This window comes from Amaranthus tricolor, chromosome 13 (assembly GCF_026212465.1).
Source record: "Amaranthus tricolor cultivar Red isolate AtriRed21 chromosome 13, ASM2621246v1, whole genome shotgun sequence".
Lineage (NCBI taxonomy): Eukaryota > Viridiplantae > Streptophyta > Magnoliopsida > Caryophyllales > Amaranthaceae > Amaranthus > Amaranthus tricolor.
In genome coordinates this window covers 6,140,432-6,167,087 of record NC_080059.1, presented here as the reverse complement: position 1 = coordinate 6,167,087, position 26,656 = coordinate 6,140,432, and the positions used below count along the sequence as shown (strand labels likewise).

The window sequence follows — 26,656 nt, the reverse complement described above, 5'->3', positions numbered from 1 at the left end:
CTGATTAATCCTTAATTGCAAATATCAACAACTTCACAAATATAAGAAACACAAGTGATTAGTAAGACATTTAACTACAGTTCATTGTAATCTGATACAAAAGGTACAAAACTTTGGCTTAGAATCTAGTTGTCGACCAAATCGAGTCAGGAAATGAATCAGAGATGGTTTTGGGATGTGTAGAGTGCCCAACCGCACAGGCTCCCCCAAAAATAAAAAACCTTATATTTAAATAATTATATTAGAATAATACTGTGATAAGAGTTTTATTAATGAGAGTTTTATCTAACAAATCAATAGTCATCGGATCAAATCCTATTAATTACATTTCGTCCTCTCCTTTCTTTTATCGCGTTCCAAAGCAACCCTTGAACTCCCAAACACCTTCTCTTACATCATTTAATTTTCACTCATTCATTAAACATCAATAATCACCAACTTTATTAATAAAAATAATAATCTTTTTTCTTAATTTTTCAATCCTTCAAACTTTTACACTATAAGTCATCAACCGATTACTTTTTTTTCTCTCCCTTCTTAGCATTAACGATGAAAATTTAATTATTAACAACTTAATTTAAGTTATTTTTATAAAATCAATTTTAATGTAGTTAGAAATTATGTTGATTTTTTTTAATTTTTTTTTAATTATAGTACTTAAAATTAGAATTGTGTTAAATTTTTATTTTAGGTTAAAAAAATCTCTCTTTTAATTATAAGCGTCCTCGATTTCAGAAATTTATAAAAAATATATTGGGCTTTGAGATTCTTTCCTCCGCACCTAAAGCGAACCCTACAACCTTACCCATTAGAAGAGGACCTAGACCTAGATCAAGCCTAATCACTATCATGATAATTAGAAGGTATAACCAAAGTAGCTTTATAACAATAGCCAATGTTGAAATTGTATAAAATTACGTTAAATTCAATTGAAAAGTCCTTACATACATAATGGATGATACAACAATTCAACTCTTGTCTTAAATCCAGCAAATGTTATTATCTAATAAATCCAACAATTCAAATCTTCTCTTAAAGAAGGCAACACACGAGAATTAATTTTACCTGTCAAGTTCTTGCAAATTCAAAATCAAATTGATTTTACCCATAAAGAAATCAACCAAAACAAAGTACAAGCCCAAGTTATAACCAAATACAAATAGCCGATGGCCAAAACATAGTAAAAAAAGAAATCAAGGCCACATTGTATGGTTTTGGCAGAAGTTATATAGGTTTTTAAATCTACCAAACCAATACTACACACAACCTAAGTGTAAAAAATTGTGTTATATATTGGTTCAAGGTATAAGCATATCTCATGCTTTAGCCGATATTTGGTAGTGCGAGTACGAAAAATGCACCATTTTTGTCACCACATCATCAACCGTGACCTGACGCATACTAAAACCTATTTGCGCTGTGGGACTTGTTATCCACCTTAAGTCACAACACAAACCTAGTAGGCATACCATATTAGACACCTGAGCAATCCAACCCAGATTACAATGAAATTAAGCACACACAATGTTGTACATGTAATTAACTGAATAAACCTCGAAAGTATCACATAGTTAACACGAATGAATTCAATCTGAACTACCGAAATTGTATATCAAAGAACCTCACAAGTCACAGCTACAAAAACTTTAAGGAAAATATGTACTCCCTTCAAACTCAAAAGCATTGAAGCTGACTTTCCACGAACAAATATTATGAGTGTAATTGATGGTTGAATATTAAAGTGTGTAATGAAAGACGACATAATATTATGGAATGCAATTAATGCATTACTATATACACTTAACACTATACAACTAATTAGTTGGTATTCAGTCAATAGACTCGATGCATTGATACAGTTGGAATCTGGTAAGATCATTAGACTTATTGTGTATTTTTAAAATAAAGAGAAATATATGGGACAACTCAAAATGTAGACAATAGCAGTGATAGAACAAACCAGAATCATAAGAAAAGGTTGTAAGTGAAGCATCTTAGCATCATAATGAACAAAGATATCATGAAGTGGGAAGAACAGAAAAAAACCTGTTGCCCAAATTCAAGCTCTCCTACTGCTTCAATTAGAGCAGCCAACCAGAATACATCAGAGAAAGGGTTACCGCTATTATCATTATACTGCAACAGCGTAAAAAATTGAGTATCAGAATTCAGAACAGAAGACCACTCACACCACACCAGCTATAGGAGTTGCTAAAAGCTATAAAATCACTGAAATTGTTCTACAGTTCAAGGCGTAATATTTAAAAGAGAAATAAAATCTGTTTACCAAAGAGCACAAGCATTTCCAAAAATTCAAGTTGGTTTTATGCGAAGACGATTCACCATGGAAGCAACTTATCTTATGCGGAAACAACTAACGTATTACCGAGTAATGAAATGTGATTTGCACATGTTTTTTGATTGATCTAGAGAAGGCATATGAAAAAGTATCAAGATAAGTGATTGAGTGGGTTATGACAAAGAAAGGCATACTACAAACGCATATCAGTCTAGAACAAAGATACGTACGAGGATGTACAAACCAATGTTAGGATGTGGGGAGGAGCGACTAAAGACTTTCCTATCACAATAGGTCTACATTAGGATTGTGCTTTAAGCCTTCTCTGGTTCACAACTTTCCTATATGAGATACAGGACATATCCAAGGAGAAGTTTTATAGTACATGTTGTTCACTGATATTATCATATTAGGGGACAAAATATAGATGGATCAATGTTATACTAGAGATGTGAAGCAAACATTAGAATCACAAGGGTAAATCATGTTTATGAAAGAAAGAGTATATGACATGTCATTTTGAGACAAAGGACCAATGGCGAACGTACGAAGGGGCCTAGGAGCATAAGCCCACCATAATTCATAAATTATACCAATAATCTAAACAATAATTGTAAAGAAACATATGTCATGATCCCTCTATTTTTTATATATTTTTGTCTAATTTATATAATTAATTTTAAAGACCCCATAGTTAATATCTTGGGTCAGCCACTACAACGAATCAAAGGATCATAGCAAAGGCGTTGTAAAGCTCAATATGAAGAAGCTGTTGAGTACCTTAGATTAATTTTTTAAGAAGTTAAGCATAAGATTCAATTTGTGTAGCTCAAATGAGAAGTTGTAACCACAATTTGCGACTAAGATGAGCCAGTACGGTTATAGGGAAAATTCTACCAAATTTGTCATTACACCAGCACTTCTACATTTTGGGTCCGTACAATTTTTTAGAAGAGATCATTGTAGGGTTATTAGGGTTGTGGAGAAGAGAATGTCAAAGATGATTTATGTCAAGATGGATGAATGGACGTAACCTAAACGATAGAATTCAAAATGAAGACACAAGAAAGGGTCCTGCAATGACAAACATTGAAGACAAAAAAAGATAAAATTGTTTACATTGGTTTGATCACGTGCAAAGAAGCAGAACAATGCACAAAAGGTGGAAACTTTGAGGAGCTTAGAAGAGGAAAAGGTAGGCTTAGAGTGATTTGGATAGTAGGAGCAAAAAATAATATGAACAACTGGAATTTACAAGAACTTATGACAATAGATAGAAATAACGTAAGAGATGAGTAAATGTAGATGATCATTGGAATTAATTTCTTCGATGTATAGTGGTATTAAATTGGGTCTAAAAAGTATAACCTTTTGTAAAAAACTATTTTCAACATTTATGTATTTTAATTCATGTAGGCAAACTGATATTGTTGGGACTAAGGCTTTGTCGTTGATGTTGTAACAAAAAACACAAATGCGAGCAACAAAATTTATCAAACAAAAAAGAGTAACATAGAGCACAAAACAATTTATAATACAATGCCAAATCTGTTTCAGGCTTTCAATTCAAGTCCTTATTGTTTCATACTTGTGCTTATGCAGTTACCACTACTCCAGCCTATCACAATGGTAAGAAACAGAAATTCACGGAACCCTCAAACCCTCATGGCAGTTATATATTTTCCCCTAATAAGAAAAAGAGAATAGATGTAGAACTCTCCATATGATATAAAGAGTTATCAACTTTGTTCTGTCATATCAGTTATAGCAGCTTTATGCCTTGATCGCATGACTTGCACATAAATGTGGAGAAGAATTAATTCGGAATCCATTTGGATCCTGGAGTGTCTAAGCACAATAGTTTCAGTTACAAAAGATGACATGTCTCAAAAGCAAAGAATTAACCCTGTATTTATAAAAAAGTTGTTTCCCATTGACCCTTGATAATTTGCAACTTATATACGGAGTACACATGATTTAATAAGTCACTTTACCATAATTCATTATGACCCGAAACCAAAGAACTATATATCTTTGGCTTCATCGAGAATAAACAAATTTCATATAATAGGGAAAAGAAAAGATTCTGTGTATGAAGGCTTTTCAAAGAAGATTGATACTTGCCAGAAAAAAATATGAACAAAGCATTAGTCCTTCCTTGGAGTGTCAGTAAGCCAACAAAAGAAGAAAGTTACCTTCAAGACTTGCAAGACAAACTCCACAGCTTCTCTTGGGCTTTTATTGTCCGAAGTTCTCACAGTAGCTACAGCATGTGGAATAGCCTACACCGACAAAACAGAAACAACTCATAAGAATAATAACTCTCAACAGGTCAGAGTACACCCAACCTTTGTCATCCTACAATCAATAGCTGGGGACTCAAGTAATTAAAAAGTGTCAAACCCATGTCAAAATGCCTAGGATTCCACACAGATACATGAAGTCAAGGACATAGTCAATGGTATAGATGAGTGGTCAGTCAGACATACTTGTCTTAAACCCAAAAGCTTCAGAAAATTTCAAAACCACATTATTATATATTATATACACAGTGACACACACAAAAAGGATCTCATGAGTAACACACACAAAAAGGATCTCAAGGAAACCACTTAAAATGGTTGAAACAGAAAAATAGGGGAATATATTCAGACTGTAGGCCATAGGGGTAATTATTCTTAGTGGCATTTGTACAGATGTCTGCAACTTTGAAACAATGATACATTTAAAATTTTCTTTAGCCAAGACAAAGAATTGAGGAAATAAAGAACTGCTTTATCGATTGTGGCAAGCTCTATTAGTTATATCAGATAATATATACTCAATAGCGATAACTTCATTTGCCTCTCATTGACATAGAAACATTGATTATCATGCCTTAGTTGAGCAAATAACAAGATTAATTAGCTGATTCATACAATTCACGGAAGGTACAACTCATCAAATCTGTGATATATTGAGTCCGAGCTTTTTGTCTCATATTTATAATCATTTTCTGGCAATTTGATAGAAATTGGAGGTGTTTCCCTATGATCTAAGAAGGCATTGATAGCTTGGAAGTTGGAACTACCTCCTAGAGCTCAATGTGATGGAAGTTTGAATCTTATACATTACAAAGTTGGGAGAACTACAATTTTTAGGTTGCTTTGGATGCAATAAAAAAAAAAAGTAAGCTTTCATTACATTTAATAATAGCTACTACATTAAAGACTGCGAATGCACAGGATGTGTGAGTTGATCCTGCTCACATGCCATGAATGCACTGAAGTGGAATAGTGGATATTAGGGGTGGCGGGCATTACTCACATATTGTATATTCGATATCCAGTTACCACAATGCTCATTTTTATAGCATGGTCTATTATTGATAGCAGTGCTTAAAAAGTTTGGCTTGTGGTAATTGTGCAAGCTCCACGAGCTAGATATACTGCATTGTCACTTGGCACTAGGGTATAGATTGAGTACCAGAAACAAAATTTTAGAACTGAATTGCATGGTTCTCCTGTGTGTTTTGTGTGAGAAGAAATTTCTGGATCATCAATTTTTCATAGTACAAATCAGCAAGATGGTGCGTGGGAATCAATTCTTTGTTGGGATGGAGATTATCCAAATCCTGTGACTTGCACACGAAATGTCCAATGAAGAAATGACTCAGATTTTACTTTAATATCTTCGTAGTAAAGCCCACACTACCAGCTTTTTTCCACCACTCCCCAAGACACCCCATGGGCCCAACCAGCCTCAAACTATAAAACTAATAAAAATACCAACACAAGGAACACTAGAAAGCCCTAGTTAGCGTGCAAATAAGCAAACCTTACCTTATATACATACATACATGATCAAGTGAAAACAATTAAAGTGGTGAACACTGAAAACCAGACTGAAATATACATATTGTAGCATAAGGTGTACATACTATCTTATAGGGTGTACATATTTTTGTAAAGGAAAAAATTCATATTGTTTACAGCAATACCATTCGAATATTTACACCTTTTAAGCATGTATGTACACCTTGTAGAAAATATCCAATTATTTACAAAATTGCCACCAAAATATGTATCTCATTTAATCTTTTATGTATACCTGTTTTCAGTTTTCACCACTTTAATTGGTTTTCACATGATCCAAAACCTATATATATATATATATATATATATATATATATATATATATATATATATATATATATATATATATATATATATATGGACAGGATCAGGTGAAAACCACTAAAGTGGAGAAAACTAAAAACCAAACCGAAATATACATATTGTGGTAAAAGATGTACATACTATCTTATAAGGTATACATATTTTTATAACGGAAAAAGTTCATATTATTTACAAAAAATGACATCTGAATATGTACACCTTTTAAGCATTTATGTACACCTTTTAGCAAATGTCTGATTATTTACCCACTGGAATATGTACATTTAAGCTTTTATGTACATCTTTTTCAGTTTTCACCATTTTAATCGCTTTTCACATGATCCAAATCCTATATATATATAGAGAGAGAGAGAGATAGAGGGGGGAGGGAGAGAGGGGGAACTAATGCACAAGATTTATAAAAATGAAAATTTACTTTTTTCTATTCGTGGTTGGCTTTTCGGGGCCAACCCACTTCAAATAGATTAATAGAGTGACCACCTAAAGAAAACTCATCGTAGCATTCAATTTCAAACAAATAACAACTTGAAGCCATACAAACATTGGATTTTGATACAAATCCTACCTCAAATCATTACCTCAAGGACAAAGTACTCGGAGAAATTATCAAAGTCATTAGGCCTGCATATCATGGAAAAGACAATTCTCGTGTAAGCAGTATTTGTAACAAATTAACTGACTTTAAAAAATGATGCAGAAAGCTTACTTGGGCAATGCAATGGAGGCGTCAAATCTTTTTGCTTTATAAAATTTAACAAGATTAAGCATGCCAGCCCAATCGGTCTCCTGTAGCAAAGGCAACAGATTCAAGATCCAAGATCAACAGTTAGAAACATTTTAGTTATTTTCTCGTAAATTAGTAACCCCGACGTAGAACAATAGTCCAAAGAGAAACCAATTAAAGCAAGCAATAATGTGATAAGCAACCAAAAGATGGCAGCAACGGAAGTGGCCACCACAGGCTTCAAAAAGAACATGAGCACTTCATATAGGTAAGTTATGTGTTTCAAACAGGAAATGATCCCTTAATATAAGTTAAGGATGTTTAGACAACTGCACGGGCAAAGCAAGATTCACACTTGCAGGAGATGCCACACTACCCTTTTAAGGAATCATCTATGCAACAGCTTTAGATATTGCCTTACACTAACTTCTAAAGAATGAACTAAAAAATTTTAGATATTCCTTTCAAAAGCAGGATAGAAAGTTGTAATTTGGGAGATTTAAAAAGGAGGCGGGCAAGACCAAAGATGACATGGAGAATAAGAGTGAAAAAGACAAAGATTTAAAGGCAAATTATCAAAATGAATAGAGACGGAGAATTCATATGAACCAATGGGATTGATTTGTTGGTTCATGTAGTTAATTCTTGTCTTTTGGGATTAAGGCTTGCTTTCATTCCTTTCTTAATGAAATAAGGAAAATGCCCAAGTATCTAGACCTGAAATGTTTATTACGGATCAAGATTTCACACCATCTTCATTAGAATACCACATTGATATGTTTGGGATCGATGATTTCATTTGGAAACCCATAATTGGCTGATATTTAACGTTCGGCAAATCAAAAAATTCATATTTAGATTTGATCCAATTCCACCATTGTTTTAAGAGTAGTTGAAGTTGAAAATTTGAGAATAAATTCCCATTTGGAAACCCATAATTTGCTGATATTTAATGTTCGGCAAATCAAAAAAATTCATATTTAGATTTGATCCAATTCCACCATTGTTTTAAAAGTAGTTGAAGTTGAGAATTTAAAAATAAATTCCCAAGATTTGACATTCTCAAGATCTTCATTTATGATTTATTATTGAAATATACAATTTGAAATGAATTACTTGTTCCCAAACACAACCCATAGGTATTCATTGAGAAAAAAAAGAGAAGTCATACCTCTGATGCAAGCTTTGCCAGAACAAAAGCTGCCTCTATTCGTACTCTCCAGAAGACCTTAACAGAAAGTTCAAAGAAAGAAAAGGTCACATTCCTAAAACATTAATTGAAGCAAATCCAAAAGCTTAGAGATTAGCACTAACCTTGGAGTCAGCAATGAAATTAGTTAGAGCATTGATTACAGGAAAGGGGACACTTGGTAATTCTGCCAATGTTGCAATTGCTTGAGCTTGAGCAACAACATCTCTGTCCTTCTCTAATTGATTAATCTGAGAAAATATCAAACTTAATTTCAGATTTTCTATTACTGTTATGCAGTATAAAATTCCCAACCAAATTCACAGTCATTGACATTGATGATAAAGAAATAAATAGTTTTATATTCTTATTTGTTACGGTAGTTGAAAGTGGATTTAAATTAGACAATGGTCGATCGAAAACCATCTGCATCACTGCAGGATAAAATGCCATCCCTACAATACTCCCTTGACAAACTTGCATAAGCCAAAGGGGTCATGTTGACTTCTGCCTTTTCAATAATTATCCAGTCCTATGTGTTTGCTGATTTCCTCGTTAAGGTGCCAATGTGATATTTCTTAATTCCATATTTGTTTATAGGTAACCACAAGTACATCCTTCCATTAACAGTAAATGGCCTAACCATTTTACTTTAAGGCCATGACCACCCAACCAAAACTTAAATAAGTAATCAAACGCAAATCAAGCAAAGTTTTGGGGACAAAGGGAGTATCTATTTTAAGTAGTCGTTCTGTAAGTCGATTTGTTAAAAAAAAAATTTAAGGCCAATATAGATTTAACTGGACTTCAGAAAAAATAAAATAAAATAAAATAAACTATGTAGAATAAAATGTAGAGAAGATTTCAATGGATTGAGTTCATGATAACTTTTAGGACTATATTTCATTGGATTGGGTTCATGATAACTTTAAATTGGATATGAAGCCATGTGCTTGAGTTCAACATGTTTGAAACTTAGTTTTAAAAGAAGCAACGGACACCAACACTCAAAAGAGTTCATGTTCAATCAACACATGGACTTCCACATACATGAACTCTTTGAGTCTTAACTTTAAAAGATTGAGAATTTTATTAATTAAATTTGAAAACACAGAACCAAAGAGGATATGTGAACTAAAAACTAGAAGAGAAGTTGCCCAGAAGAGTGCCACAACTCACAACAAAGTTCAGAGCCTAAACAACTACAACAAAAGATGAGGTTAGGTGGTTTGATGCTGACTGGAATAAATGGAAAAATTGACATCTCATTTACAGCAGCAACTTCATCAATAAATATCTACATATAGAGAGATTAGAGCAAGGAAGTTTTGATGATCTTAGTGCCCTCAGCTCTGATCACAAATAATCACCACTAATTAGAAGTAGACCTAGGTAATCCTCATCATTAAAAAATAAAAACACAAAAGAACATTTGTTGAAATGTGAAGAGTATTATGTAAGACAAATAGAAACCACACCTTGACAGTAATGTCTTAATTTATTCCATATTTGTTTACAAAGCGACCTAGGAAGAGGAAAAGGAGGAGGAAGAAAAGGTAAAAGAAAAAAGATGAAAGATATGCAGGCCGTCAAAAGCATTTTAGATGGTGCATTTCATTTTTATGAAGAGTCTGATCCGTGACTTGTCAAGATTCAAGAAATGGTGGGAATCAAAACTGTGGTTAATGTAAGAACCAAGAGGAGAAGCACTTTTTGTCAATGATTTATAGATTTTTTCATATTAGACTGAACAAATATAAGAGGGGTGTTCAGTAACTATTTGCTCACAAGGAGTTTGAAGGAGAATTAGAGAATAAGCGTAAACAGTCTCCTTTCTAAAATTAAGTAAACTACAATGCACAATGGCATAGGTATAGACCTCTTCTTCTGCGTCATTATCATTAGCAAGTACAAACATGCTCTAAACTCGAACTGAAAAAATTAATAAATACGAAATATACATTCCAGACAGTACAAGAGAACAACAAATATCAACGGATATGGAGAAAGAGTTTAGCATAAACTTTCCTTATTATCACAAAGGATTCAGGGTTTACTTGATCTTTTAAGTTTCAGAGCAACTTTACAAGGATACCAGTTGTCCAGTTCATCCATTGAACTCGTAAAAGATGCGATGAAAATATTTTATCTATTTTAGTACCCAGAATAGAAACAATCAATACTTGGTCAGTTGGTTTTATCCGGGCCAAAGTGACGTACTCTATTCACACCTAACCATTTTTGGTACATGATCCAAATTATGTCAAAGGTTAAAACCTTACCCTAAGCATCAAAGCATACAGAATCAAATAAACTTGGAGAAGAATCAAGTAAAAAGAACAAAAACAAATGAACTCTGCAGGATAAATTATGGCACTCGCAGTCTTACCCACATCTGTAGAGGCTGGTTAAAGTGAATGTGCGCAAGATATTCCATCTCAGGGTCCGCTCTGACCCATAACAATGGTGATTCTGTACTGCATTTAGCATATATATACTCAGATATAGGAGGGGAAACTGTCACTATTACTCCATTAGAAGTTAAGAAAATGAGATACCTAGAGCGTATGTCCACAGTTGTAACGGTATCACCGTTATCATCAGAGCCATCAGGTTTAGCACTTTTTTTAGACTTCTGGAAACGCTTAGCAGCAAGTCTTGAATGACATTTTATTTCTAATACCTGACAGGCATCACCAGCCATGGGTAAGAGATGGTCATGTGTACCGTCAAGCTCGTGAACCTTTATAGTCATCATGCCAGGCCAACCACAATCACCTTCACGGTTTTCAGAATCAATATTATTGCTAGGTGCAGGTGCATAAGCATTAGGAGTGGCCGTGCAATCACGAAAAGCAGCCAATTCGACCATATTTTTGCGCTTATTGTAGGAAAACCCCAACCTTCAGTCATAAACATTTGATATGGCTCAGAATGAAAATTATCAACAAGTATGAAAATTTAACTAAAAAACAAAACATGGCGCAGAGATGCCAGACATTATAAGTATTGAAAAGGAGAAAGTAGGAACATATACCTTAGGATGGGACAGCCACAAGTCTCCACCCATCGATGGAAAAATTCCTTAAGGAAAGGCCGCTCAAGATTACCAAGCTTATTGGCAAAATGACGGAACTGCATACATCAGATACATTAGAAATCATAACTGAAAGAAAGGAAGATAATGAAACACATAGTAACATTTAGAATAAATCAAAGATCATCCGGAGATTCATCATGAAAATAAGAATATAGACAAACTAGGTGGATAGGTAGGTGACAGTAAGCTGACCAAAACATGATTACCTCCTTTGTGCTAAGCGTCCTCAATGATTGAGTACCATCTTGAGCTCGAGAAATTATGGTCCGCAAAATCTGCAATTGCAAATTAGGGCAGCGCCCAATATTTTGGAAATGGATCAGTTAACTCCAATCTGAAATATTAAGGATTCAATATGCATGAATGCAGAGACAGAATCTAATCAACCAACAATCTACTTTTAAAAACCCCCTCCCCCCCCCCCCCCCCCCCCAACCCCAAAACCAATTGTGTTAGCCAAATCACACAACCAGTAGGTCGTTCATTGTTATTTAATATTACACATAAATTGCAATATCCAAAAGTTCTGCTTCTCACAAAATGGTGTTAAATTCTTGTATGTCCCTCGAGAAAATTTCCAATTTCAATTTCACAGAAAATAGTACTCTATAACAGAGATTTCAAATTGCTATGAACTTTGACATCCTACATGCAACTTGATGACCACTAAACTGAGTTCTTTCAAACCAAAAAGACAGAAGAATCAGAATGCATGCCACCTAATAAAAATTAGAATCATTTAATCAAATGATTGCCAACATGAGTACCTGAGCAAGAAAATCATTCATGATACAATACTACCATATGCCTGATACATCCAAATTCTTTCCACGCTTCAGTTTTAGATTGTTTTGTAGATATTGTTAGGCAAATGGCTTACGGTCACCTTTTCTTTTAACTTGTCCCTTCAAACGAGTTCAAACGGCAGAGTATGGAGAGAGCACGTATACAAGAACAGACAGAAGAAGACGCCCACAGGACCCAAGCATCGCAGTGACTCAATTATAGGTCTGGAATAGTGCGGTTAGTGCATAATTCACCCAGAAGGCAACACATGGCCAGAAGCTACCACCGACTCAATGGCTTTAAAGAGACAACTAGTCGCCGGTGAACAACTACAGCAACGGGTAGAGACAAAACATGCAACAAATCAGAATCTACCATGGACAACTCTACCTAGTTCAGGATATTGCAAGTGATTTTGCTAAATTTGGACTTCGAATGTATTTTAATTTAGTCTACATTTCGTAGTATAGCAAGACCTTTTCTATTTGATTTTTACTTCCGCTATGCTAGATTTACTAACATAGAATCAGGGTTGCTTTTATATTATAGTTAATTAAAGAGTCAATTTAATTAGAGTCAGTGATTAAAGTTGTGTCAAAATGATAGTTTCATTGGAAGAGGAAATAGTTCATCCACATGATTCTAAGTCTCATGTACAGAAAGGTATAAATAGAAGTGTTGTAGTTTATAAAATTAGTAGAGTTGAACATTAATGAGTTAATTTTGTATTTTGTATTTTGTAAAAATCAAATGCAACACATCAAAGTGAGTGACTCTTGTTTCCAAAACCAGAATGAAAGTAGAGAGATGCTAACATCCTTCTAAACCTTTAGGATTTTGGAGTAGTCATAGACGTCAAAAACCATATCTATGCTGTTTATGTTTTAGTAAATTAAAATTTTACCTAACAAACTGTGATAAGTATTAGCAAATCGGTGCATCTGGCATTAGAGTGAGAATATATCGTGGATGAATTAGCATGGAAGATTCTGTGCAGGCGAGCCAAACAACACAACCCAACACAAATGGGAAGCGGCAACCTAGGCAATGCAGCCGACACTGCGAAAGACAAGGCACAAAAACTGTAGTTTGGCGTGATGGAAGATATCAAGAAGTAGATAAGCTCTCGTTTGAGAAATAGAACAGATCACAGAATGCACAGATGACAACAATACAAAGATTACTAGAGTTTAAAGCGTATCTAGGATAGGAGCGCAGCTTGTAGTGTTTCATTGAATACAAAAGCACTCCGAAAGAAATTATGAAGTTGGTAAGGTTGAAACTTTCCAACCATATGAACACTTGGTTAGTTGTTTTATTGGGAAGTTGGCCAAATTACTAGAGCATGAGCCAAAGATTCAATCTTTCGGAAAATTTATAAAGCTTATACACCTAAGGTTCGTTCCATCTTACTATGAACAGTTGTACATTCATTGGAGTCATCACATCAAGTTGAGCATGAAATGTCAAACTATTTGAAGCAACTTCAGCAAATGAACATAGCATGTCAAATTGAAAAGAAAGAAGAATCAAAGTAAGGTCATTTCATTGGAAGATTAGAAGTGAATCAGCGTGACACAGTGACAGACTCAAAAGTTGCTCTTTTAAAACCTTTTAAGAAGGCTTGCAGTAACATTTGAAAAATGGAGGTAAAGGTGTTGCTTATGATGAGTTTAAAACACATATTCCTTGAACAGTGGACGTATGAAATTTAATTTGAAGCCTATAAATGTACAAGAAAGACCGAGGTGACTATTGTAAAGCATGCATGACAACAGAAGTGAATTTATAAGAGGTAATCATGATTTTATGGAAAGTGAGCTAGTGTAGGTAGATGTCAAACATGGTAAGTTCTCAAAGAATGATAAGAAGCGCAAAAGAGAGTTAACCAAAATAAATTGACAACACCCTTTCGAGTGCTGAAGGCTTTAAAGATTGATCCCTATTGTCGACTTGAAGAGCGACAATAACTCTTACATAGTAGATTTAAGAAAGATCCTAAAACAACGAGCTTTAAAGAAACGAAGATTGGGCCCAATTATGATGAGACTTGTTAGATTACATTTGACGCAATATTCTACAAAAGGAGGGAATGAACCATGGAATAAAAATAAGGTCTTTCGTTACCGCTTTATAACTGATTTTGAGCTCACTGAAACACAAAATCCCATTATGTAACCAGTTTTTTAAAATCATGAAGTTAGAACCATTATAAGTTGCTATTTAAATATACTATCCATTATTATATTTACATTTAGAAAAAATTACCCAAAATAATCCAAACAATTCCAATTTGCCTACAATAATCCCTACTTTTAATTAACCATGATGAACCCCCACCTTTGAATGTATTTGCCTAGAATGCACCAAAAAGGTAAATGATAAAAATATTTAAAAAAATTTGAAATACAGAATAATTCTAAAAAAAAAAAAACCAAACCTTCCGCCCAACTGACCACCACCCCTCCCCCTCCGACCACCAACCTTTCTCCTCCCAGCCCCTGCAACCACTACCAACTAACCATTATTGACCTCCTTCCTCCAAGCCCTTGCAATCACAAAATTACATGACCACTTTTCCCCATTTTCTTCTTTCCCTCCTAACCAAACTAAACAAAATGGAAGGTTCTAAGATAGCATAAAAAGAAAAAAGAAAAAAAAAAGAACAGAATATGCCAGCTTAGGAAGCTTATGTAGCTCATACCAGAAATTAATAAGAACTAAGCATAGTTGATAGGATAGAACTTATCCAGATGTTGTGGGGTTTGTTTGCTGCACAAAAGTCTAATTTTAAGGAGGAGCCGAATAAAGAGGGGCTAGGGTGATGGAAGAGTGGTGGGAGCCACGGTGGGAATGGGGAGAGGTGGGGAGTTTTTACTTATCTGCCTTTTCTTTTCATTTTACAGTTTTTATTGGCCATATAACCTAAGAATGATATCATAAGTAAACACTTACCAGAAGTGGAATCATTCCTAGTTAATCAAAAGTAGTGATTATTGTAGGGAAATCGTGAAAATGTTGAATTATGCAAGGCAAATTTTCCTTTTATCAAAGTGTATTAGGTTTTAAAAGTTCTATTATAAGCTTTAATTTAAATATATTTTTTAGAAAACTTAAATTCTTATGAAAAAATAAGTAAAGAGTTCACATTGTGTTACCCGTGAAATGAGTCGTAGCACTGCAAGGTGACGTGTACGCAACATTGTGACCGTTAACGCAAGCGCAACCACAACCAAAGTTTTTTATATGGGATAAACACATTCATAAGAAAGATGAAAACTCATTTTCATTAGCCATGGAGTAAGCACGTATGCAATATTGCATATAAAAGGAAAACAAGGTTTGTCCTCATCAGTAATTATAGCTCATAGTAAGAGTTTAGGTGCAAGAGGTCGTGTCAACAACGCAAACTTGACATCTAAATAGAACAATTCGGTTTAGTTCTAGAAACGTTAAGATTAAGATAGAGATGGAGGCATGGAGTTGAATCATAGCTATTGCCAAATGGACGACTAAAGAGCAATAACTCATTGCACCAGCTACAGCATAGAGACAAAACAACAACTCGACATCTACCACTCATGACTCCACTTCGAGTTCTAGAAATTGTGAGTGAGTTTAAAAAGTTTGATTTCATTTAGTTTAGACTAAGTATTGTACGTAGTAGTACTTCTACATCATTCTTGACTTTTTTCTTTAGAAAAGCATAAAAAGGAGCATTGCAGCTGAAAAATAAATAGAGTTGAAAAATTATTTTAACATATTGTTTTGTGAGAAGTATAAACAAATCCTGAAAGCATGAAAAATTCTTCTTTCAAAACTCGAGTACAAATCATAATCTAAAATCATTCAAAACCTTTAAAAGTCCATTGTAGTTGTAAGTTAGTAACTACTAAAACTATGCAATTTAACAGGTGTAATCGTGATAAAGATATTTAGGAGTTTTCTGAGTCGACATGAAGTAAAACAGATCATGACCCATATCTTCTTCATTATCAAAGTGCAAAAATACATTTGTTGCGATTATGGTAGCGGTCACAAACTTAGACTTGGTCAACGGGTAGGTCAATGTGGGTGGGTCAAATGAGGGGCAGCAATATGGCTTACCGGGTTAGAAGCGGTTCCAGGGTCGAGGAGCATGCGAGTGAGTTGCAGGTCAAAATTTTTGAGTGTAGGTTGGGTTATTAGTGAGTCACAATAGTTCAGCGTGGTTCACTAAAGGATCAAATGAGATTAACAAGGACTATGACCCAACTAAAACTAAACATGCCTTCAAATTAAAAATCAAAATTACGATCAACTCTGATTCATAGGTGCGATCTTTATGATCAAAGTTCATATATAATTATTTGTTCAACCCACCAATTGTTTGTCGGTACTCGGTAGTCTGGTGGACAACATCCACCAACTGTTCGTTCAACCCAAATTTTTTTAACTACACAACCAATAAAATTTTACGGGGCAGTAAAAAAAGAAAGGTTTTAATTATTTTCTAGTTAAAGATCACTATACTTCCATACTTCATTCAATATAATATTTACTTAAGACATAAATCCTTTATTGACACTTCATATAAACCGACTCTTCATAATCCATTATTGACCGTCTTTAGGTAAATCTATTAACAAACCTGCCGAGCTACTGACCCACTAATAAAACCAAACTCTACTACCAACGGTGATGTACTCTACCACCAAAGACGTTAACTATAAGATATCCCTTGTAGTGGCATAGGCACAGATTTTTACACCTATACAATGCAGATGATGAGTTCAGTACATTTGGAAACTATTGCAATTCGACTAAGACGATACACCAATTGCGTTGGCGTGGCTCAAGCCAACTTCTAGACAATATGGATTAGATTCAAAGTTTACCTAACAACTTGTTGCTTAGAATAAGAAATTGGTGCAGCCTAGTTGTTCATGGCAAAAACTACATAGAAAACAATAAAAAATAAACCTTGCTCATGCTAAAACCCAACCAAAAATGCTTCTATATGGTGTTAAATTTGTTAGCTTTTAATTCCTAATAGTATGTGGGAGTAGACAAGTGAAGCAGTTATCTGTTTGCAAAACATGGGCAAAATCTAGCACACACCTGACCTGAATATATATACTGAAATCAAATAAAGAGCTCTCACATGTTCTAGTCTTTGAGATTAGAGAATGTATAAGTAAAGACCAACAAAAGGTAAATGGCATCTAATAAAGTGAATGAAGGACTAAAATTTGACATCTTCAATTCTACATTAGCGTTGTTTGATTAAACTTCAAAAAAAAAGTTTCCACTTTCACTCCAAAAGAACCTTCATGTTCCAAGTTTTAGGCCCGTTTATCCTACTAAGCAGCCAACCCTTACTCTCCTTCATGCTCTCTTGCTTACATTGGTTCATATGAGGCGCAACCTGGTGCTGATATGGCAATCATAGGAAGGTGCCATCTATAAATCTCATTTCTTCCTTGTGAAAACCACAAAACCTTACTATACGTCTATACATCACGTACTCTTGAAAACAATGGTTTAGATGAGCGGTCTGACGTAGAGGCGTTCATTGGGGCAGGTCGACATAACCCATCAAGGGGCATGTCGACCCAACCGGTCAAGGACCGGGTCACATTTTTAACGGGTTGGGTCTTGGTCGGTTCGGGTCATTATTGAGCTTGATTTCCATAACAATATTCTCATGTTTTCTTTATATGACATATTCATCATCATCGTACCCATTATCCTGCACAAAGGCAGGGTCTAGGTGAGGGAAGGTGACGAACAATCTATACCCGTACTCTCTTAAAGGTAGGACTAGAGGAAAGTGGTCTATTTTACTCCCAGAAAGAAAGAGCCCCGCATAAGAGGAAATGAGTGACGACTGACAATGTTATCTAAAGATTAAAAACTATTGATAAAGGAACCAAAAACAAAAACACAACAAAAAAATAAAAAAAATAAAAATAAAAATAATACTGAGAACAGTATATGAATAAATGAGTAGGTAAAAAAACAAAAACCTAACAACAAAAAAAAGAGCAAGAAATGAACTCTACACTGGGGCAAGAAGGCGACTAAAGAACCTATTAGTAGTCCAAAACATGGATTTGGCGTCTCCACCTATTCCTATCCCTAGTCAAGTCCGCGAAGAGGCGCATCTCACTCAAAACATGGATATGACATTATATATATATATATATATATATATATATATATATATGTGTGTGTGTATATATATATATATAGGGGGATCTACAAAATCGGACTAACAGATCATAAAATGAACTTTTTAAATGGGTCGGGCGGGTCAATTTTAAACTTAACCGGCTTTAAGTGTCCAATCCATTTAAAATTTTATAACGGCCCAGCCTAATTAACCGCTCTTGTATGGTGCTAATATGGCAATAGTGGGAAGGTACCATCAAAAATTTATCACCAGTAAAAGCAATTTATGGTGTCACTTCATATATATATTTCCCACAAAGGACAATTATCAAGGCAGAAGTAGTAGAAAATGTCACTAAGGGTTCATGAAACAAACATATGCAAACATGAAATAGATTGATATATGTTACATAACAAGCCAAGAAAGAGCATGAATATATCATTCAACAGTCAATATACAACCCAAAAATTTGCCATACTACTGCAAAAGATAAGAAAAGAAAAATATTTTAATAGTGTCTTACCCCTTTGAACAAATCTGGACCCATCTGCTTTTCCAACATTTGAAGAATAGCCACCTATAGAAAAAAAGAAACATTAGAATGCATGCTATGGAAGCAATGAAAGATCACTCTCTAGGTTCAATCTTATCAGGTATTAACTACCCAGATCACTTACAGACTTCCAAGAACGAATTCTACCATAAAGACCAACTGACTGTGTACCATACAGATCTTTTAAAGAGCCAGAAGGGCTCAAAGTTGTTGCGCCGCTATCATCAGCCTTGCAAACAGAACAATTTGCCTGTATACATCAGAAATAGCTCAATTACACATCAAAAACAGTTCTATCTTCAATATTAAGAAAACTAGACAGATGAATCAACTGAATGCTGAACTGATTTGAAATCACCAATGTTTCAGAAGAGTGTTGTGACAGATCAGCCAAGATGGTAATCAAAACAATCTTTATTAATGAATTCAAGAACAATACTATGGGACGTTCGAGTCTCCCAAACACTCCTAAGTATGGGACGTTTGAGTCTCCCAAACACTCCTAAGTGTTTCCACTTCTCTCTCTAGATATTTCCTATCCTCTAAACATCCCATACTCCCCTCTATTTATAAGAGATGGGATCAGAAATACAAACAAGAATACAAGCTAATAAAAGACTACTAACATAACACCCTAAAAATACAACTCTAACAACTTCTATTCTTTTACATTATATATGACCCTAGGAATATGCCATGTATGACAAGTGTTAAATTTTGACATCAAATACCACCTGGTCAACTTCAAGTAACTCCACCACACAATAATAAAGAGACCAACAAAATTCCAAATACAAGATCTAAGAAAACTTTAAAACAACACACACACACACATTTATATATATATAAGAAGTTCGCATAATCCCAAACCTTATAGCGTCTGTAGCGCGCCTCATTATTCCCCAAATATTCTTTGATGTATGTATCAGTCAGGAAACCAGCAAGACCCTCAACCAACCACTCTGCCAACACAGCAAAAGAGTTCAAGCACAAATTTGAACCCACTTAAACCAATTTAAAACTTTACAGCAGCTACTTACCATCATTTGGTGTTTCAGGAGTAACATAGATACCAAACCACTGACGTGCAAGAGCATAAGCAAGCTTAATCCTTGTGTCTATGGTCTACATGGTAAAATCTAACCCATTAAGATAACAGGAGAAAAAGCTAAACAAAACCATTCACGAATTATGTAGAAGCGAATTCCAAACAAGATTAATATACAGCACAACAATATCTAATGTAGGGATTCCGTCTAACACGAATAGAAATATAAAACCAAGGGAAATAAAAATAGAATTTCATTTGAATCTTGATCATATCTAAAAATGAATAATCACATCAACCACCCAACTATCATAAGAAATGAAAATATAACTAAAGAAAAATGTTAAGGTATGTGGCCATTTTAACACGGATTAAAATCGAAAAAATCCCACTTCTTCACTGAGTTCAAACTTTCAAAGAATGGATATAAGTTAAGAACTAAAATACATAGTAGTAGACCTTGGCTTTGGCTTGGCCTGGTCATTTTTTGTAAAACGGTTAAAATTTTTACATATCCCCCTAAAATATGTTTTAATCATTTGGTTTTACATTATGTGGTCTCCCTATAAAATATGTTCAAGATCCGTCATTAGAAATATCTATAGTTTCTTATCTTATCTAACTATTTGCAAAGATATAAAACATTTTAAATACTTAAAAGTGGTTAGAATCCCAAGTGTTCTTTTATAGTGCATAAATTTTATGGGAAAAATAAAGGTCAAAATATGGAAATAAAGATGTAGAGGTGGATTTGAATGGAAAGCGAATACAATGGTATGAGGAGGACGAAGGAAAGAGGAGACTATCAACCTTAGTTTGACGGAGAAGGAGGGAAATATGTCCCTTTCATCCCATTCCATCCCATTAAAGTAAATTTATACTCTAATAACCTTTTTTATAGTTTGACAATTATTTCATCCATAAAAACTCACTCCCAATCCAAGTATGGCCTAAATCTGAATTTCTACAATTCTTTGATAATGAATTTAGCTTCAGACGATGTGTGATTTATCACAGCATGTAAAAATATTAGATTTCCATGATTTTTCATCAAAAAATTGTTGGTCAAAGATGTGCGTTGAAGAGTTGGAGACCACAAAATAAAATTGTTAAAGTACAATAAAAACAAAGGGAAACTACCAATGAATAAACATGTTTTTTACAATGGATATCATGGCTCAAAATTATAAACACGTAAATTTAACGTCAACACAAAAGATTAAAGGAATAAAAAGAAGGCTCTTTTTTTTAAAAAAAATGATTTGCTTACATTAATACAAAATGATATTTATAAAAAACACTGCACCTACAATTAACTAAATGTACATATCAGGTTTGGAAAACCATGGACAATGATAAACAAAAATTTCGTCTAATATAAACACAAAAGAGGGGAGAAAATATCTAAACCATCGAAGGGGACGGGAGTAAGGTTGCTGACCTGATCTATAACCTTCTGATCGAAAAGGACTTGAGAACTGAAGACACTCATGGAAGCCCCCAAAGTCACCGAAGATATCACCATCTCAGGAGCTATAAATACTTGCTTGTACGACCCAAACGGAAATAGAGATCTAAGGTAAACTTCATAATGTCTGACAAAAGAGAGAAAAATTAAAAAAAAATTAAAAAAAAAAAAAACTTCATCAAAGGAACTGAAAGAAACACATAGGGTGCTTATTGACGTAAGCTATATTCACCACTAGGGAAATAAGACAAAAATCACAAATTAGTCAGACTAGTAAGCTTGACTTAACTGTAATTTCAAAATCAAATATAACTTTTTACTGGCATAGTGAGACTAACCTGAATGCACTATGGAAAAAACCCACGGTATTTTGAAGTTTCGATACATTTCCCGGTAAACACATGTGCGATAGATGGGTATTATGATAGTCTGGAAGGATCTGAAATGGTGCTATTGCCAAAGATATCCATCGTGCAGATATTGGAACATCCAATTTATACACAAAAGTTTTGCGGGGGGGATCATCCTTGCTCAAAACCTAATGCCAAACAACTAGTACCAATTAAAAATCAGGAAATAACATCAAGAACTAAAATTTTAAAGAAACTCTATTAGACATGCAAATGTAGTCCAAAGTTCAACTCAAATGGTAGCCAACAGCAAAAGAACAGAACATATTTCTCTTGGAGGATCAACCAATTGAAATATCTTCTTGGGCATGCATGGAATTTAAAAGATCTGTAATTCTGTAAACAGTAGCTTGTTCGCTATGAATTTTGAACAAACTTCAGGACACGTCTCAAAAAAAAAAAAAAAAAAAAAAAAAAACAGGCATCATAAAAGAAACAAACAGTCAAACACAATAAGTTTCTATTTCATCAAACCTCTTCCTTAGCTGTCCTAATAAGAACATGTTATTTCAGGACACAATACTCACTAGTTATTAGAAAAAACAATCAAACAAAATGTTAAAGGGTAAAAAAGTAGAACTTAGATAATAAACACGGCAATTATGACAACAACAACAACAATACTAGAGCCTTAATCCCAAAAGATTGAAATCGGCTATATAAACAAATAATTTACTTCCAATGATAGTTACATGGATTCTACATCTCCATTCATTCTGATTTCTTATCATCTTCATTTGTAATTCTAAATCCTTCATGTCATTTCCCATTCATTTAATCTAAGTGATCTTTACTCTTCCTCTCCCTCTTTGTAAATCTCCTGAGCTCCAACTTTCTATCTTCCATACAAGTTTGCTAATACCAAGTATTTGCATATGTTCAAACCATCTTAAACGATTATATTTCATCTTTTTTTTAATATTTACAACTTCTAAACCCTTGCTTATATCTTCTTTTGGAATTTTATCCCTCAAGGTATGCCGATATAACTAAACAATTTTGTAGGAAAAGAAATATAGAACCAAATTGTCTCTCATATTCCTCCACTAAACCGTTTGCACCACCGCCAACCACAACTACTGCTCACATAAAGATCCTTCGTGAATAACTCTAAAATACTTTAGCAAGTCGCTTAAGATTCTCCCATCAGGTAATCAGGGATCAGCGTTTTTCCTATTGGAACCATATCAAAGCATCATCATCTAATGCCGCTATTGCACAATCCAAAGCATTAGTCAACTACTGAAAAGCAAAATACCTTTTGGCCCTAAGAATCTAGTCGTCGGGATTTTCCCTGGGGAACACCAAAATCTCCAGCCTCTTAATTCTCCAAATAAAACCCATGCAGTCGCCATTTCCCTTTCAATCCCTTCTAGAAAAGAAACCCTCACGTGAAGCGTCCAAACCATCCTATCATAGGACATGAAAACCTCTCCATGTCCCCATTAATTGATTCATTACCCAAGAATCTCGAATACTTTACCCCATCAATAATAGAAATAGATTTCTTGGTTAATTAAGGCTCACTAATTTCTTCTTTGAATCAATCCTTACCTTTGCCTGATCTTCAATAATTTGTTTCTGTTACATTGTAAGTTGTTCACACTTCTCTACCATCTTTAACTGGGTTTCCTGAATTAAATTCATTGTGTCATTCATTTTTTCTTCAAGATATCTTGACACATTATGTATCTAAATCGGTAAAGAAGCCCAAAGTTTTTGGATTTCCCTCAAGTGTATACGAACGGGTTGATTGTGTGGGGGCCATACCTAAATCTGATACCAAACAATATAATTGAACTATTATGTAGAAAAAGAATTATAAAACCAAAAAGAAGTAAAAAATGGTATTATTATTGAAAATTGATAAATAGCTTCCAAACTCCTCAACAAGACTAATTTCTTTATTCTACACTCCCCTAACAAAGCACATCTCCCCCGTATAAAAATAAGGAAACTATTCAAAACCAACCAAAACAATCAAACATACACAGAGCAAACTACCCTTACTTATTACTCTTCTCATTTCTCCGGCTATAGGTATAATGCAAGAGGGGAGGAGGAACATGGGTCATATCATATGCCCACTCATCCACCGAAGCATTCATGCATTTATGCTACTCTCATCTTCCTACTAAGATCCTTTCTAAAAGTCCACATTCTATTCTAATCTATATAGTAGTGTTGGTCTAACCATCATTTGATAAAACTTGTCCTTTAGCTTTAAGGGCACACATTGATCACGTAATATTCCCGTGGCCACTTTCCATTTTTTCCACTCACACTTAATTATATGGGTCACATCTTGTTGGATGTCTCCATTATCCATGAAATATGGAGCTAAAGATTCTGAAACATTCATTTGGAGTGATTTCTTTCTCTTTAAGCTTTATAGTGCCTATCTTTTTTGTGTCATGTACTATGTCTTAGTTTACTTAATTTAATACCTTAAGACTCGAAGTCATGTCTCCATCCTTCTAATTTGACATTTACCTCCTTGGTTTCATCTACCAAAAATATATCATCGGCAAACAACATGCACCAAGAAATGTCTCCTTTTATCGATCAAGTTATCTCATCAAGAACTACACCAAAAAGAAAAGGGTTTAGGGCCAAGAATGTAGGGCAATTGTGATTGGTAAATCTTTTGTTGCCCCTCCACATGTCCTAACATTTGTCTTTACTTCTCAATACATATCTTGCACTATATTAAATAATACCCTTCTTATCATTGCTCGTCAAAGTACTTCTCTAAGTATCTTGTCATATGCTTTTTCCAAGTCTTAAAATCACGTGTAAGTCTATTTTTCTTGCCCTATAGAACTCCATCATTTGTCTTATAAGATGAATTGTTTCCATTGTTATCTCTCTGACATTAATCCAAATGGAGTTTCTAGCATGAATCATCTCCTCATACATATCTCTATCCCTCTTTCCCATAAATTCATAGTATGGTAAAACGAGCTTTATTCCTCGATAGTTGGAGCGATTTTGGACATCTCATTTGTTCTTGCAAATAGGCACTAGATTACTTCTTCTCTAGTCATTGGACATCTTATTTGTCGTTCGAATCTTATTGAAAATATCAGTTAGCCAAGCTATTCAAATCGCCCCTAGGCATCTCTATACCTCAATAGGTATACCATCTAGCCCAACCACTTACTTTAGCTTCATTTTCTTCAAAGTTCCCTCTAGTTCCGATTATTGTATTCTTCGTATCAATTCTCTATTTCATCTAAGGTAGTGATTATTGTGTAATTCTTCCAAACAAGGGAATTATGAGAGAAAAAATATTTAATGATGTAAAAGAGAAATTGTAAAATGATGTTAGGTACTAGTAAACAACCTTTATGTTATCACTAACAAAGGTAAAAATGCTTAGATCTAACCCCCAAGCCTCACCTATGTTGTAGGCACTTAAAGGCGTTATAGTAATGGAAATTGGAACGCATTGCTTTTGAAACTTGGAAGGGAGCCTAAAGATTCCTAATACTTGGTTTACATTTAAATATACACTACGATACTAAAATAAATATAATAAAATGGTCGTGAGATTGTGCTTCCACACAATCGAGTCCAACATAGACATAGTATGTGTGTCCATGTTGAGAGGCATATGATGGTTACATGTTTCGTGTTTGAGTAATATGTGTTACAAGTGTACACCAAATCCTTGGTGGTGTACTAAAAAATGATGCCAAGGTGTGAACATATTTGGAGATATAGGAAGTGATTAATCAAAGAAAAATAATAAACAAAAGGCGAATGTCTTAACTCACTATTTTTTAAAAAAATTTAATTGTAACTAAATTTTTCATACAAAAAGACAACGAACAATTTCAAATAACCATTTCATAAAAGAAAAAGCTATGCAGAACACCAAAACACTTTTTGGTGGCTAAAACTAACTATGAGAACCCTGATCAAAAAGAGATGAATCTATTTTGAGGCTTAGCATCTTCTTAACTCTAAAACAAACTTTTGGGCTTTCAGCACGAAAACACCTTTTCTTTTAATCTTTTACCAAGACACGATAAGAACACAATAAGTAGCTTTAGAACGTCAACAAGTGGATAGAAGCAGATAGAGTGATGGCAACCCACTCAACTATTTATAGATTTCCAATGTTAGAAATATTCTTTAGCTGCTATAGCAAGTTAGCAAAGAATTTTCATTACACCAACTACGATTATTCATTGAAGTGATTTACACAACACAAAGCAAGAAAAAGAAGCCTATGATTCTTCATTTTCGTCTCAATTCTAGAATAGTTTTTTAAAACAAGCCCACAGTAAATACTTCCAACTCAAAGCAAACAACAACAACAATAACAACGTCAAAGCCTTAATCCCAAAAGATCACAAACAATTCAAAGTAAATGACATTGAAAAATTCTTCTAAAACAAATAATTCAGCTCATAACACACTAATCTTTAATGTTCTTATAATTTTAAGCATGCATTCAGCTCTCATAAGTAAAATTCCATATGAAAAAACATTTAACTACTTATTTCATTTGAGGCTCTGTGAATAGGATAAACTTTGATGCCTATACAAGAACACTTAAGGCTAAGCTTAACTGAACAAACATAAATTAACTTAGCAAAAATATGCCAAAGATAACAACGTTCAAGACTCAAAATGAAAAAATGCGGAACATCAGTATATAAGACTCGAGAACAATGGTCATCACATCAACATTAACCATGCAAAAATGCGGAACGCATAAAAGAAGCGAAAAAAGGTT

At 34.1% G+C, this 26,656-nt stretch overlaps 1 protein-coding gene across 2 annotated transcripts in view; it reads right to left on the bottom strand.

Annotated features, from left to right (window-relative positions):
* LOC130798451 (transcription initiation factor TFIID subunit 2) overlaps nucleotides 1–26,656 on the bottom strand; it is a 37,643-nt gene that overhangs the window by 4,819 nt on the left and 6,168 nt on the right. For both annotated transcript variants that reach the window (XM_057661442.1, XM_057661441.1), the window contains exons 5-20: nucleotides 21,838–22,037; nucleotides 21,473–21,626; nucleotides 20,024–20,108; nucleotides 19,854–19,945; nucleotides 19,108–19,233; nucleotides 18,954–19,007; nucleotides 11,697–11,765; nucleotides 11,428–11,525; nucleotides 10,949–11,293; nucleotides 10,780–10,867; nucleotides 8,516–8,641; nucleotides 8,373–8,429; nucleotides 7,184–7,263; nucleotides 7,056–7,098; nucleotides 4,495–4,581; nucleotides 2,047–2,136 (exon numbers count right to left, since the gene is read on the bottom strand). In XM_057661442.1, the coding sequence (XP_057517425.1) occupies nucleotides 2,047–2,136; nucleotides 4,495–4,581; nucleotides 7,056–7,098; nucleotides 7,184–7,263; nucleotides 8,373–8,429; nucleotides 8,516–8,641; nucleotides 10,780–10,867; nucleotides 10,949–11,293; nucleotides 11,428–11,525; nucleotides 11,697–11,765; nucleotides 18,954–19,007; nucleotides 19,108–19,233; nucleotides 19,854–19,945; nucleotides 20,024–20,108; nucleotides 21,473–21,626; nucleotides 21,838–22,037 (1,794 nt within the window). The remainder of the gene's footprint in view (nucleotides 1–2,046; nucleotides 2,137–4,494; nucleotides 4,582–7,055; nucleotides 7,099–7,183; nucleotides 7,264–8,372; nucleotides 8,430–8,515; nucleotides 8,642–10,779; nucleotides 10,868–10,948; nucleotides 11,294–11,427; nucleotides 11,526–11,696; nucleotides 11,766–18,953; nucleotides 19,008–19,107; nucleotides 19,234–19,853; nucleotides 19,946–20,023; nucleotides 20,109–21,472; nucleotides 21,627–21,837; nucleotides 22,038–26,656) is intronic.